The sequence below is a fragment of the Cheilinus undulatus genome, linkage group 6, assembly GCF_018320785.1.
Source record: "Cheilinus undulatus linkage group 6, ASM1832078v1, whole genome shotgun sequence".
Classification (NCBI taxonomy): Eukaryota; Metazoa; Chordata; class Actinopteri; order Labriformes; family Labridae; genus Cheilinus; species Cheilinus undulatus.
In genome coordinates, this window is record NC_054870.1 from 9,894,009 (window position 1) to 9,907,325 (window position 13,317).

The following is a 13,317-nucleotide window of genomic DNA, read 5'->3' on the forward strand; positions in this document are numbered from 1 at the left end:
TGGCTCTCAAACTCATCACTGACTGTGAGAACTTCAGTGGACTTCAATCATCTAGGATTCTGTCCCTCTCTGATCCTTCTCCAGACTCTGGGACCTTGACTTCCAAATGGAATACGAAATTTACTTCTATCTGAAAAGATAACTTTGGACCACTGAGCAACGGTCGAGTTCTTTTTTTTCCCCTTAGCCCAGATAGGATTCTTCTGATGGTGTCTCTAGTTGAGTATTGACATGACATGGGGAATGTGACAGCTGTAGCTAAATTCCTTGACGCGTCTGTGCGTGGTGGCTCTTGATGTACTGACCTCAATCCACTCTTTGTGAAGTTCACCCAGATTCTTGAGTTGGTTTTGCTTGACAATTCTCTCAAGGCTGCAGTGATCCTTACTGCTTGTGTACAGTATATTTTTCTTCCGTTTCTTTCCATTCAACTTTCTATGAATATGCTTGGATACAGCACTCTGTGACCAGTCAGCTTCTTTAGCAATGGCCTTTTGTGGCTTACCCTCCTGGTGTAGGTGGTCAGTGACTGTCTTCTGGACAACAATCAAGTCAACAGTCCAACCCATTGATTGTGTAGTCTACTGAACCTCACTAAGAAACCATTTCAAGTTTTATTTTAATTTTATGAATGAGTTTTTATGGGTATGAATTTTATGGGTTTTATTAGCTGTATGCCATAGTTGTAGTTGTTTCAATTACAATGTCACAATGTTACAATGCCATGTAGCAGATTTGCATTTGGGACAGGTGTACCTGGAGTTAAGGACCTTGCCCAAGGGCCCACACTGGACACTCGTGCTCTGACTGGGACCTGAACCCCCAATCTCCCATACCACAATCAACAATGTAAACCACTGAGCTATCCAGCTGTGGTTTTGGGGAAGGGCAGCTCAGGTTAGCCTCTTGCCTGTGGCTCTTTTCCACATGTCATTCTCCTCTTTCTCTCCCTGGTTTCAGGACTGGTAGATGATCTCAAAGACAAGGGGCCTGTTAGCCGAAGGCGTTACCTTTCATACTATTTTTAGATACCATAAGCAGGCCTGCACTGTGGGACTAAAATCATCTTCAGGGGTTTAAAATGCCTCAGTTATTGAATCTTTTATTTTTTGTGATGTGACTTTTGTCAAAAATTCATACTTTCCTTTATTTGTAAAGGCTTTTCTTAATCAAAACGAGAATGACATAAAAATGATCATTCCCGCCGATACAGTTCGTATCAAATTTGCAGTATGAGTCAAAATAAAAGTCATTAGATAGTTCTTCAAAATAGTTCAGCCCTAATTTAATCTGTCTTGTATTGTGCTGGATATGATACAGAATGATTAATTACTTGTGTTTGTTGAAATATGCATATGATGAGGAGCTTTAAAAATGTTCACATATTGAAACAATCACAATACTGAAAAAAATGTTTAAAAACAGAATTAGATTATTTTAAACCTTTCAGCCATAGCACACTCACAGTCACACCCCAACGCACACACATGCTGTCCAGTCATATAAACCCACACATGAGCCGCGCCCCCACCACACACACACACACACACACACCCACACACCCACACACACACACACACACCATTTAATACCCCCCTGGATGATGGAATAAAGATAAATGTGAGTGTCCAGCAGGGCTCAAATCAATCAGCGTTTGTGTGTATTACTTATTACTCACAGTGCATTTCTGTCAAAGGGCTTTTGTATAAGACCCCCCTTTTCGACCCACTCCCTCACTGCCTGCCCGACACTCTGCTATCTACCCCCCAGCACACATACACACCCTGCAAACATCACCCCGCCATGGCATTATTTATGGGGTCAGACTTTGAGCTGAAATATAAGAAAGGTCAAAGAATCAAACGGGATGGACCGTGAAACAGCGACTGGAGGCCGTTGGACTTGGACTTGGATTGTGTCTGTGTGTCTTATATGACATTTTATAGCAGCGTAATTTTCCATTGGTCACAACTGGGGAGTTTTTTTATTTAGTGGTTTACAGTTTCCAGTGAATCATATGGTCAGTTTTTTTCCTCCATCTTGTCTTTTTTTCCTGTCTTGTCTTTCTTTTTCTCATCCTTGTGTGGGTTTTTTGTGTGCGTGTGTTGGCCGTCAGTCTGTGTATGTGTATATTTCCTGACACCCCCTGGATGTGACCCTCCGTGTAGCCGCCGTTCATCACTGTCATGGGCGGAGACGCCATCGCTGACCTGTGGAAGGTCAGCCAATGTCACCCCAAGACTCGGACCTTTTACCGTCGCCCTTTGACTCCCACCCACACCCCCTTCCTCCCACTTCTGTCCTCCTCCCACCTGAGACTTTACACTGATGCACACTCTGATTACACATTACATGTTTATTTCCGGAAAATACATCTTATTTTCTGCGAAGCGCTGTGTGCACCACAAGACATAAAGCTAATTTTTGAAGCCGAGCCCCTGGTCAAACAGTACTTGTCAAAGTCCTGATTTTTTTAGGGTTATTTAAAACTATCTCATCTTTTTAACCTGTGGTTTGAGGCACTGTATGCAGGGATGAGTATCGAAAACCAGTACTGACATAGTACCGGTACCAACACATCAGATACCCACTGTACTGATTACAACTAAGATATTGGTACTTCATTTCAATACTCTGACACCCCAAATGAAAGGCATGAAATGCATTTTGCATTTTGTGTGATTTATGTGTTAAGTTAGACTGTTTTTTTTTTCTTTTCCCATGTTTGACTGGCATCTTATAAAGATCCATGCATCATTTACGATACCCAGACAGCGTTCATTCTCCCACTGGCTTTCAACACAGTTTTTTCACTAAAAAGTATCGATTTAGGCACCGTTTAAGCACTGGCATTGCATAAAAAGTATCAATTTAGCGACCGGTATCAGAAAAACCCAAACCATACCAAACCCTAACTGTTTGTTAAAGGAAACATATTTTACCCTTTTAAGACAAGTTGGTCTCAGAGGTCCCCTAAACATGCCTGAGAAGAACAAACACTCCAGTATTGGAATTTTAAATGTTTAAAAAATCCTCTGTTTGAGCTTTAAATCTTACTGAGCTGTTTGACTCCGCCCCTCTCAGGAAATGGATGTGACTCTCCTCCACTCAGAGAGGAAGATCAGGAGAGAAGGGCAGGGCAGGGCCAACCGAACCCAGGGGCGGTGCTAACTCCCCACATGACATCATGAGGGGAAAATCTGAGAGCAGCTTGTTTCTGCACACATTTTCTGAAAGATGGAAAAAGAGAACACTGCCAACCCCGCTTGCTTGCTCTAGGTGAATTTTTTACTGAATTTTTAATTTTTTTTTTTTTTTTTGCTGTAGTCTCATGTCTGCTCACCCCAGCCTATTCTGGACATTTTACTTGAAACTTTGCAGACAAAAAAAAGTCAGGGTGGAAATTGAGAACATTTACATTCACATGTGCAGATCACCTACATAAGGTTTTTTAAGGACTTTAGTGCCGGTATCAACAGGCTCTGCTTGTTTCTGCACACATTTTCTGAAAGATGGAAAAAGAGAACAAGGGAGGGAATGGATTTTTCTGATTCTTGGGGGGATGGTGGACAGTCTAGGGGCACTTTTTTTTGTTAGAAAGCCTTAAAAGGTGATTTTTGCATTGTATGTCCCCTTTAAGATATTTTGTGATTAGGTGCTCTGTTGTTTCTCTGTTGTTAACCACATGAGTGAATGATTGCCAGTTGGGAAGTGAGATGACTGAAGAAAGAAACAAAAAAAAAAAAATTTCTGCACATGGTTTAATACTTACCTCCAGCTCACAGTCTGTAATGTTTACAGCCCATGTTTACACTGGCTCTATTATTTTATATTTTGTTAGTGAAATGTAGACCTATAGTATTACTAAAAGTGAGATTTCCTGTTTTTATTCCAGGAATCTGTTTAGTCTTTCATTAATTGACAGTATTTGCTTGCTGTCTCACATTTTAAACATCTCTTAAACTTTAAAATATCTTCAAGTGTAGGATGAACTTTTAATCACAGATAAAGGGAGGCAAACTCTAGCACACTGTCTTTCATTGGCAGTGTTTCTTTCTTTCTCTAATGGCAGCTTTTTGATTAAGAACATGACCAAATGACAGAAGATTGGTAATTTTTCTACGGATGTAATACTTTCCACCACTTTCAGCCATTCTATTATCAGAAATTTTGTCTTTTTCAAAACATTTAGTATTAAAAAGTAGTGAAGAATGGAAAATTTGATAACCATTGTGTGTGTGTGTGTGTTTGTAAGGAGATGGAGGATGGGGGGGGTGAGGATGTTTCAGCAGCTGATTAAATGGAGCCGGTCAGCATCTGTGTCATCCTCTTTACTGCAACAACAACCAAATCACGATGTCATCATCATGTCAACCAATAGAGACCAAGTCTTTTCTTCTTCACTTTGATTTATCGTGCGTGATAACCATCCTATTACCAAATAGAAGTACATAAATCAGGTGGAATAGGTAGCAAAATGGGTCTTGTTTTCAGATGTGCTGATGCTTATTTCTCTGAAAGGTTGACAAAAAATTCAGTGCTTCAAAACTTTTTAATACCATGGGATTCAAAATAATACAACCGGCATTATTTTATTGATCAATAGTATGAAAAGTGTCAACGCTTTAAAAAAACTGTAAATCTTCAGTCATAATTTTAACCCAAAGCTGACGCGGGAAGGAGCAGTGTTGGTCGATTCTCCCTGTTTAAATTACACAAAAACATTAGACACAACCGTGATCCCTCATGACTGTAAAGTGTGTGTGTACGCCTGTGTGTGAGCATGTTTATAAGGAAGCGGTGAAGCAGGGGGTCAATCAGTCATAGGTGCAGGAAATGGGGCAATCTGGGACCGGGTGTCAGGGAAATGATGGATTTTAATGCTGTGATTGTAGTTAATGGCTCTTTAAATTAAATCGAGATTAAACGTCTCTGGCTGCAGTCAGAGCTTGAGCGGGCGTGAAGCAAGTTCATCCCCCCTTCATTCAGTCCCTCTTCATTCCTCACCCCAACACTTCCTTCCTTATTTTTGTATCAACAAACTCCTATAGTTCTTGCAAAAACATTGTCATGTGTAATTGACATGTTAAGTTTTTTTTTTCACTAATAATTTGAAAATTTCACTGAATGTGCTGTTTTGACAGGAGAAAAAGGAGGAAAATTTCTTTGGTCATTCTCCAGTTTTATCCTTAAGGTCTTCTTTGAACTTACCAAGCATTTGATTTAGCAGACCAAATGCCTAAAATCATTGTGTTTATTTGAGCCCACATGAACCGCGGTGATACTTAACATAATCAGGAGTTAATCTAAGTGGCTGACTTGGGTTCAGAATTTAGCTTCACCTTTTTCTGTAATATAGATAGATGATTTTATGGAACAGTTATGTGCCTTTAAAATCTGAGAGGGATACTTCAATTTTGTAGGAGCTGCAGTGTAGCCAGTTTTCAACACCCATTTACAATACCTGTAGAATTTATTGAACACATGCATTTTTAAAAATTAAAGAACAATTTTACAACAATTATCCCCTGACACTTTCAGAGTTTCCCTGATAAACAGTCTATTATAGTGGAGGTTTTCACTACTTAACCCTACTAAACCAGGCTCAAAAAGAACATACTGGCAAGCAGAAATAGAGCATGAACCAATGTAATGATGTGCTTTAAGACTGAATCTATTTCACATTAGTTTCATAGTTGTAAACATTGCCAACCCCGCTTGCTTGCTCTAGGTGAATTTTTTACTGAATTTTTTTATGTTTTATTTTTTATTTATTTTTTTTGCTGTAGTCTCATATCTGCTCACCCCAGCCTATTCTCGACATTTTACTTGAAACTTTGCAGACAAAAAAAAGCCAGGGTGGAAATTGAGATTATTTACATTCACATGTGCAGATCACCTACATAAGGTTTTTTAAGGACTTTAGTGCCGGTATAAACAGGCTCATTTTTTTTTTTTTTTTTTTTTTTTTTTTTTTTTTTTTGGCATAACTAGGATGTGTGCAGAATTTTGTTGATTTTCCAGCACCCTGGACCCCAAAAAATGACAAACTTTGAAAAATAGAGGAAGCTCTAAAGGTACAGTTGCAAGAAAAAGTGTGTGAACCCTTTGGGATTTCTTGGATTTCTGCATAAATTGGTCATAAAATGTGTTCTGATCTTCATCTAAGTCACAACAATAGACAAACACGGTCTGCTTAAACTAATACCGCACAAAAATGATATGTTTTTATGTTTTTATTGAACAAACCATGTAAACATTCACAGTGCAGGGTGGAAAAAGTATGTGAACCCCTAGGCTAATGACTTCTCCAAGACCTAATTGGAGCCAGGAGTCAGCCAACCTGGAGTCCAATCAATGTGATGAGATTGGATGTGTTGGTTAAAGCTGCCCTGCCCTATAAAAAACACACACTAGTTTTGAATTGCTTTTCTCAAGAAGCATTTCCTGATGTGAACCATGCCTGGCACAAAAGAGCTCTCAGAAGACCTATGATCAAGAATTGTTGACTTGCATGAAGCTGGAAAGGGTTACAAAAGTATCTCTAAAAGCCTTGATGTTCATGTGCCCACGGTAAGACAGTCTACAAATGGAGAAAGTTCAGTCTCTCTGCTACTCTCCCTAGGCGTGGTCATCCTGTAAAGATGACTGCAAGAGCACAGCGCAGAACGCTCAGTGAGGTGAAGAAGAATCCTAGAGTGTCAGCTAAAGACTTACAGAAGTCTCTGGTACATGCTAACATTTGTGTTGACAAATCTACTATAAGTAAAACATTAAACAAGAATGGAGTTCATGGGAGGACACCACGGAGGAAGCCACTGCTGTCCAAAGAAAACATTGCTGCACATTTGAAGTTTGCAAAAGAGCACCTGGATGTTCCACAGCACTACTGGCAAAATATTCTGTGGACAGATGAAACCAAAATTGAGTTGTTTGGAAGGAACACACAACGCTATGTGTGGAGAAAAAAAGGCACAGCACACCAACATCAAAACCTCCCAACTGTGAAATATGGTAGAGGGGCCATCATGGTTTGGGGCTGCTTTGCTGCCTCAGGGCCTGGACGGATTGCTGTCACTGACGGAAAAATGAATTCCCATGTTTATCAAGATATTTTGCAGGAAAACTTAAGACCATCTGTCCGCCAACTGAAGCTCAACAGAGGATGGGTGATGCAACAGGACAACGACCCAAAGCATAGAAGTAAATCAACAACAGAATGGCTTCAACAGAAGAAAATACGCCTTCTGGAGTGGCCCAGTCAGAGTCCTGACCTCAACTCGATTGAGATGCTGTGGCATGACCTCAAGAGAGCGGTTCGCACCAGACATCCCAATAATATTATTGAACTGAAACAGTTTTGTAAAGAGGACTGGTCCAAAATTCCTCCTGACCGTTTTGCAGGTCTGATCTGCAACTACAGGAAATGTTTGGTTGAGATTATTGCTGCCAAAGGCAGGTCAAATCCAAAGGTTCACATACTTTTTCCACCCTGCACTGTGAATGTTTACATGTTTTGTTCAATAAAAACATGAAAACATATCATTTTTGTGTGTTATTAATTTAAGCAGACTGTGTTTGTCTATTGTTGTGACTTAGATGAAGATCAGAACACATTTTATAACCAATTTATGCAGAAATCCAAGAAATCCCAAAGGGTTCACATACTTTTTCTTGCAACTGTAGATCATAGTAATGCCATGATCAGTAGTATTTACAGTGAAAATGCCATTAGTAGTTTTCAGAAATGTTAGGTTTATAACATGTGATAGGATATAAATGTGTTCCTCAAAATAACTAGACCACCTCACCCCATTTACTAAAAATGAACATTGCTTGTGCATATATGACATCGAGCCAATCGGATACCTGTTTGAGTGGGACATTAGAGAGACTGTGGAGCGCGAAATGGGGGGGTGGGGGTGGGGGGTGACAGCTCACAACTGAGCTAGCGAGGCACACATTTTCATTAATTCATTTTACTAATAATCGGTAAAACTAAGCATATAAATATAGGATCCGAGTAATTAAAGTTTGAGATTTGTCTCCTCTGTTTCATTCTGTATAAACAATAGTCTCTAAGATTGATCTGTTACTTTCCAGTATGACATCAACCTCTTCTTTCATTTGCTCCTCTCACAGTCTTCAGATTGGGACAGCGAGTTATAATTGGGCCCATACATCCTGCACAGGCAGTATGGATTAATTCAAGTATGCTAATGTAATTCAATTTGATACAGTTAATCTTGCACTAATGCAGATTGAAGGATGTGAGGCGCAATCAAATACCTCTTAGCCTTTTAATTTGCATCTGAGTTTTTTAAATAAAATTAGTCAATTTGTAATTATGTGACCTGGTCCATAATTAGTTTATTCATCAGCACAGTTAACTCCCCATTAGGAGAATCAGAGAGAGAGAGCAGAGAGGAAAGAGACGTATTTATTATTCAGAATGAGAACACTCGCAGCATCAATTTGTCTCATTTAATCAGCAGCTTCACGGTGAATCATGTGCTGCTTCTGAAACATCTTTGACTTGTGATTGGATAATAAACTGAGGGCTGGTGGGATCTGATCAAACAGCAGCTCAATAGATTTCTACAGGGCTCACACAGAGAGTTTTAGTGCTGTGTGCTTTGTACTGAAAAAAAAAAAAACAGGCTGTAAAGTTTATTATCAGACATGTTGGAACTGGCAGTAATTAGAATCTGGTTAAACTGGCCTAAATCTGAAAATCTTAATTGCTAAAAAATACAATAGAAAGGTATTTCTATTGTAAAAGCAAATGTCACAACCCCATCATACTCTGCTTAAAAATAGTTTAAAAAGAGACCAAAAAGCAGCAGTAATAAAAGTTCCCAGGAAAGTATTAAATTTACAAATTATACAGGTAAGGTCCTCAGGGAGGAGGTTTTTGTTATTGCATTTCTACACGCTGTAAAATCCAGATCATATGTCACACTAGTTTATAAGTTATGTGTGTTTTTGGGGTCTCTCTGGGGTAAAGGGGTTAAAACTTTTTCTGCATGATCATTTCCATTGTAATTAACAAAGTCCACATCAAGCAGTTTCTGTAGTAGCTCTGAGCTGTGTAGCTCTTTCAGTACCATATGTTTTTTCCAAAAAAGTTTGCACCTCCGCTATGTATAAAACCATAGTTAAAGTCTAAGCCTGTAATGATAGTTGTAAAGTTGACAAAGTAAACAGCAACCAGTAACTGACCCCAAAGAACAGTTAACAGTGGAGAATTCTTTTTCAGAGATGTTTATTACACAAAACAAATGTGTATCATGATACTTTTCCTGTCATGGTCTCTGTATTATAATAATTGTTACCTTTGTATCCTGATGGGTATCCTTTTGTTGACTGTTGAGTGGTCATCAGAGTAACTCTGTGACTGTTGAGTGGTCGTCAGAGTAACTCTGTGACTGTTGAGTGGTCATCAGAGTAACTCTGTGACTGTTGAGTGGTTATCAGAGTAACTCTTACTGTTGAGTGGTCATCAGAGTAACTCTGTGACTGTTGAGTGGTTATCAGAGTAACTCTCTGACTGTTGAGTGGTTATCAGAGTAACTCTGACTGTTGAGTGGTCATCAGAGTAACTCTGTGACTGTTGAGTGGTCATCAGAGTAACTCTGTGACTGTTGAGTGATCATCAGTGTTTAAGTCTTAAAATGTTACTTGAGGGTCTTAGAAAAAGGTCCTAAAAAGTGTTGAATTTGATTTCAGATTTTTTGCACATACGCCAAAAGTTATGTGGTCCAGTACTTCCATGATGGATACATTCAGGCTAATTACCAGTTAATATTGCTTTCCAGGTTACAGTTCAATTAAACCATATCTGTAGCTGCTGTTTTGGTCTCCTCAAATGATGCTTACTACTCAGGTCTATCTTAGTTTTTCAGATTGAAGCTCTACCAGATCTGCTTGATGATAGACAAGGGATCTGGTCAATCCTTCAGCATTGCAAGGTTATTTTTATTTCATGTCTTTTATTTCATTTATTTCAAGACTTTCTTGTTTCAATCTTGATGGCCGTGGCTCGCTGCCTATGTCAAAAGATAAAAAATCCACTTTCTCAAAATATTAGAACATTATCTAAGACCAAAAATAGAAAGGTTATTACAGAAATATCGACCTTACATGATTTTCTTTTATTCTATCAGTACTTGGTCATGACTCCTTTTGCACAAATTATGCATCAGTGCAACGTGGCATGCAGGCAATTAAACTTTGGCACTATTGTGATGTTACAGAAGCTTGTTGCTTTGATAGAGCTGCTTGTCTGTATTCATGAAAAGTTGATTGGAATGGAAATGGGTGATTGGAACGGATGTACAATCGCGTAAAATCCCCTCTCTGATTAAGTTATGAAATCAAAATACATTTTCGAACAATATTTTGACTATGATGCACCTGTTCAGTTTATTTTTGACTGACTGCTGAGGTCAGCCCTACACATGGATCTGTATCTGTCTGACTGACTGACTGACTGACTGAGTGACTCCACTTTCAGAGTCCTACCATACAGAGTTAAGCTATGGCTGCAGTGTAGTTGTACTAAAAGCTGTCAGTAATGGCTGCCTCCACTGCTGTAAATACCTCAGATATAGCTTTAGAATTGTGTCCATTTTACTAGAACTGCACCATGTTTCTGTATGAAATAAAGAATAAAAAGAACCCTAAATGCTTTTCATGTTGGGAAAATGTTTTCGCTCATCTGCCAACCTGCTTTGGCATGAGTATGTGATGGGGGTGGTGGTTCTTACGTGAATGCTTGTGTACAATGGCTTCTCAGTCTCCACACAGAGAGAGAGGGGCCTAAAGGTATAAAGGTATAAATTTAAGTAACCAGTTACAATAAATTCCTTAAAAATAAGGACTGGTACCAGGTTGTGTAACACAGCTTTTATACAAACCATTATGACAAATGTAGCCATTCTTTGAGTTTTATGGTCTAATTACTTTCCCCATGCTCCATTTAAAGTTTGATCTAATTGGGAATTTTTTTGACAATGCAGTGTTATTTATTTTATTACTATTTTTAATTTATATTTTAATGGAAATCACAGAAGTCTACTCACACTGTGTTTCATGTTAAATGTAAAACAAATTACAGCATATAACATATTAAAAAGTTAAAGAACTCTTCAATCAATGCTTGATTGTCTAAAAACTTACAGTTTTATATCGAGCATGATGTAAAAATATTCTGCTATTCTGAGAATAAAAGGATTTAATCCAACAGTTTTGTGGAAAAACATGAAATTATATCAATCATGGGTAAATAAAAAAAGGAAGCTTAATTTGTCTAATTTAGAAGCCAAAGTGGTACCGAATGAAGAGCCGTTTGGGAGCCGAAAGAGCCGGCTCTTCTTGCTGAACTGGGCTGAATGATCTGATGTTTTCTGTGGGAGCTTTCCCAGATGAATATCAAATATATTCATGCAGTGGGTGTCAGGTTTGCTATTTCCTGCCAACAGGGCTCTTTTGGTTCTCAACCCAAACACGTAAGGGACAGTACAATGACGCACCCCCCAAAAAATCACTCTGCTGGGAAACACAATTCAGTCAGGTATTTCAACAGGTATCCCAGAGAGTTGTGGTCAGCCATATATTAGGTTTTAACCTAGTCTTGTTGTATCTGCATCATTCACGCTGTTCAGTGTTGAGTTACTCCTGATGTCCTTAGATTAACTCTGTCAAACTTATCAAACTGATTTTTTAACAGTCACAAATAAATACAAACTAACCTAAAGCAAGACAGTAATTGGTTACCCTAAAGTCATGAATACAGCTTAAATAACATCATGTTCTTTCTTTCATTGATCAATTTGGGTCTCTGTTTTGCAGTGCAAGTGGTCCAGAAAGGGATTCATCAGAACTCGATGGGCCCTGGCTGATTGGTGAGTGTTCTTCTATATTGCCATGATCAACCCTCTCTTACTTGGTAACCCTGGATCATTCGAACAGTATCAGTGTGATCAGAGATGAAGATCAGACCGTGTCAGTTACTTGGACTGTCCCGGCTGTCTGAACCCTCTGTGGACAGTTTGCTGCAGAAACCAGCAGGGATGTGATTAGACGTAATCACGTTAGACAAGCAGTTCCATATGACGGATGACAGAAAACATTACATGCAATTGAAGAGCTGTGGGATGAATACAAACGCTGGCTTCCAGTGTGCAGAGCAGGGGATCGGGGGGGTGGGGGGGGGTTGTGTAATCTAATAGAAGGATGACATGAGAACTAAAGAGCTGAAACGGTAAGCATTTAATAGGGGCATGACGTTTGACAGGAAAAGAAGCAGAGAGAAAGAGGAGGGGGTTGTAGAGGAGGGCGATCAGATCAGAGATAGTCAGACTCATGCATGTTTTCATTTGTTCAGGATGTCACTGCAGAATAAACCTCTGGAGATAAGAGTAATTCCTGCACAACAGCGTGCTAACAAACAGCTCAGACTGATGGGATCAGCAGGGAGCTGTTCATCACTCTGTAAGAGATATCTCTCTCTTCACTGTGACAGAACAAACTGACAGAAAGCAGATTAGTGTTTGTGTGCAGTGATATTCAGGGTGAGATAGTAATTAGAGGAATCTTTCTGCATCAATTTAGACCTCAGTCCTGAGCAGTTTTTTCTGACATTAGGTGAAATGAGACAATGTTGTCAGCCAAGACAAACAAAAACGGTCTTAAGTTGTTAAGGCCTTTCTTTACAGTAAATTACTTAATCATAGATGTACTGAATGTCTCAACTCAGAGATCTCCTTCTCAAATCAATATTTATTACAAAAAACAAAAAAAAGAAAGAGGCCTAGCCTGAACTGGAAGGTTACTAAGGGCCCTATGATTTCGGCGTTAATGGAATTGTGGACGGAATTGCAGAATTGGCCAATAAAAACAGAATCTACTATTAAACGCGGAATTCTGCGGAAATTGACTTAATTTGACATAAATGTTGTTGTTTCCGTGAGAGAGAGGAACGTTTATTTGAGGAGAATATTGGGGGGGGGGGGTCATTAATGCGTAACACAACTTCTACAAGATAACTGGTCCTTACTACAAATGCTTTTTCCTCATCACGCCAGAGAGTCTTAGAGAGAGTGAGTTTTATTATGTGACAGGAACACAGCTGTGACTTCAGGCTAACTTTAAAACCTACTAACCCCTTAAAGGCTTCATATACAAACGTTGAACTTGAAAATGTTGGAACACCTGTGGGCTATACAATGTTACATGAGTATCAATTAGGTGAATAATTCTTCCCATTAATACTGTAGTTCATTTTGATTGGTTAACATGCAAATGCACCTCTTT

General features: G+C 39.1%; 1 protein-coding gene across 2 annotated transcripts in view; it reads left to right on the plus strand.

Annotated features, from left to right (window-relative positions):
- The window catches only part of LOC121511093 (inositol polyphosphate-5-phosphatase A), a 280,564-nt gene that overhangs the window by 162,334 nt on the left and 104,913 nt on the right, over nucleotides 1–13,317 (plus strand). For both annotated transcript variants that reach the window (XM_041789627.1, XM_041789626.1), the window contains exon 7: nucleotides 11,854–11,906. In XM_041789627.1, coding sequence (XP_041645561.1) covers nucleotides 11,854–11,906 — 53 coding nt within the window. The remainder of the gene's footprint in view (nucleotides 1–11,853; nucleotides 11,907–13,317) is intronic.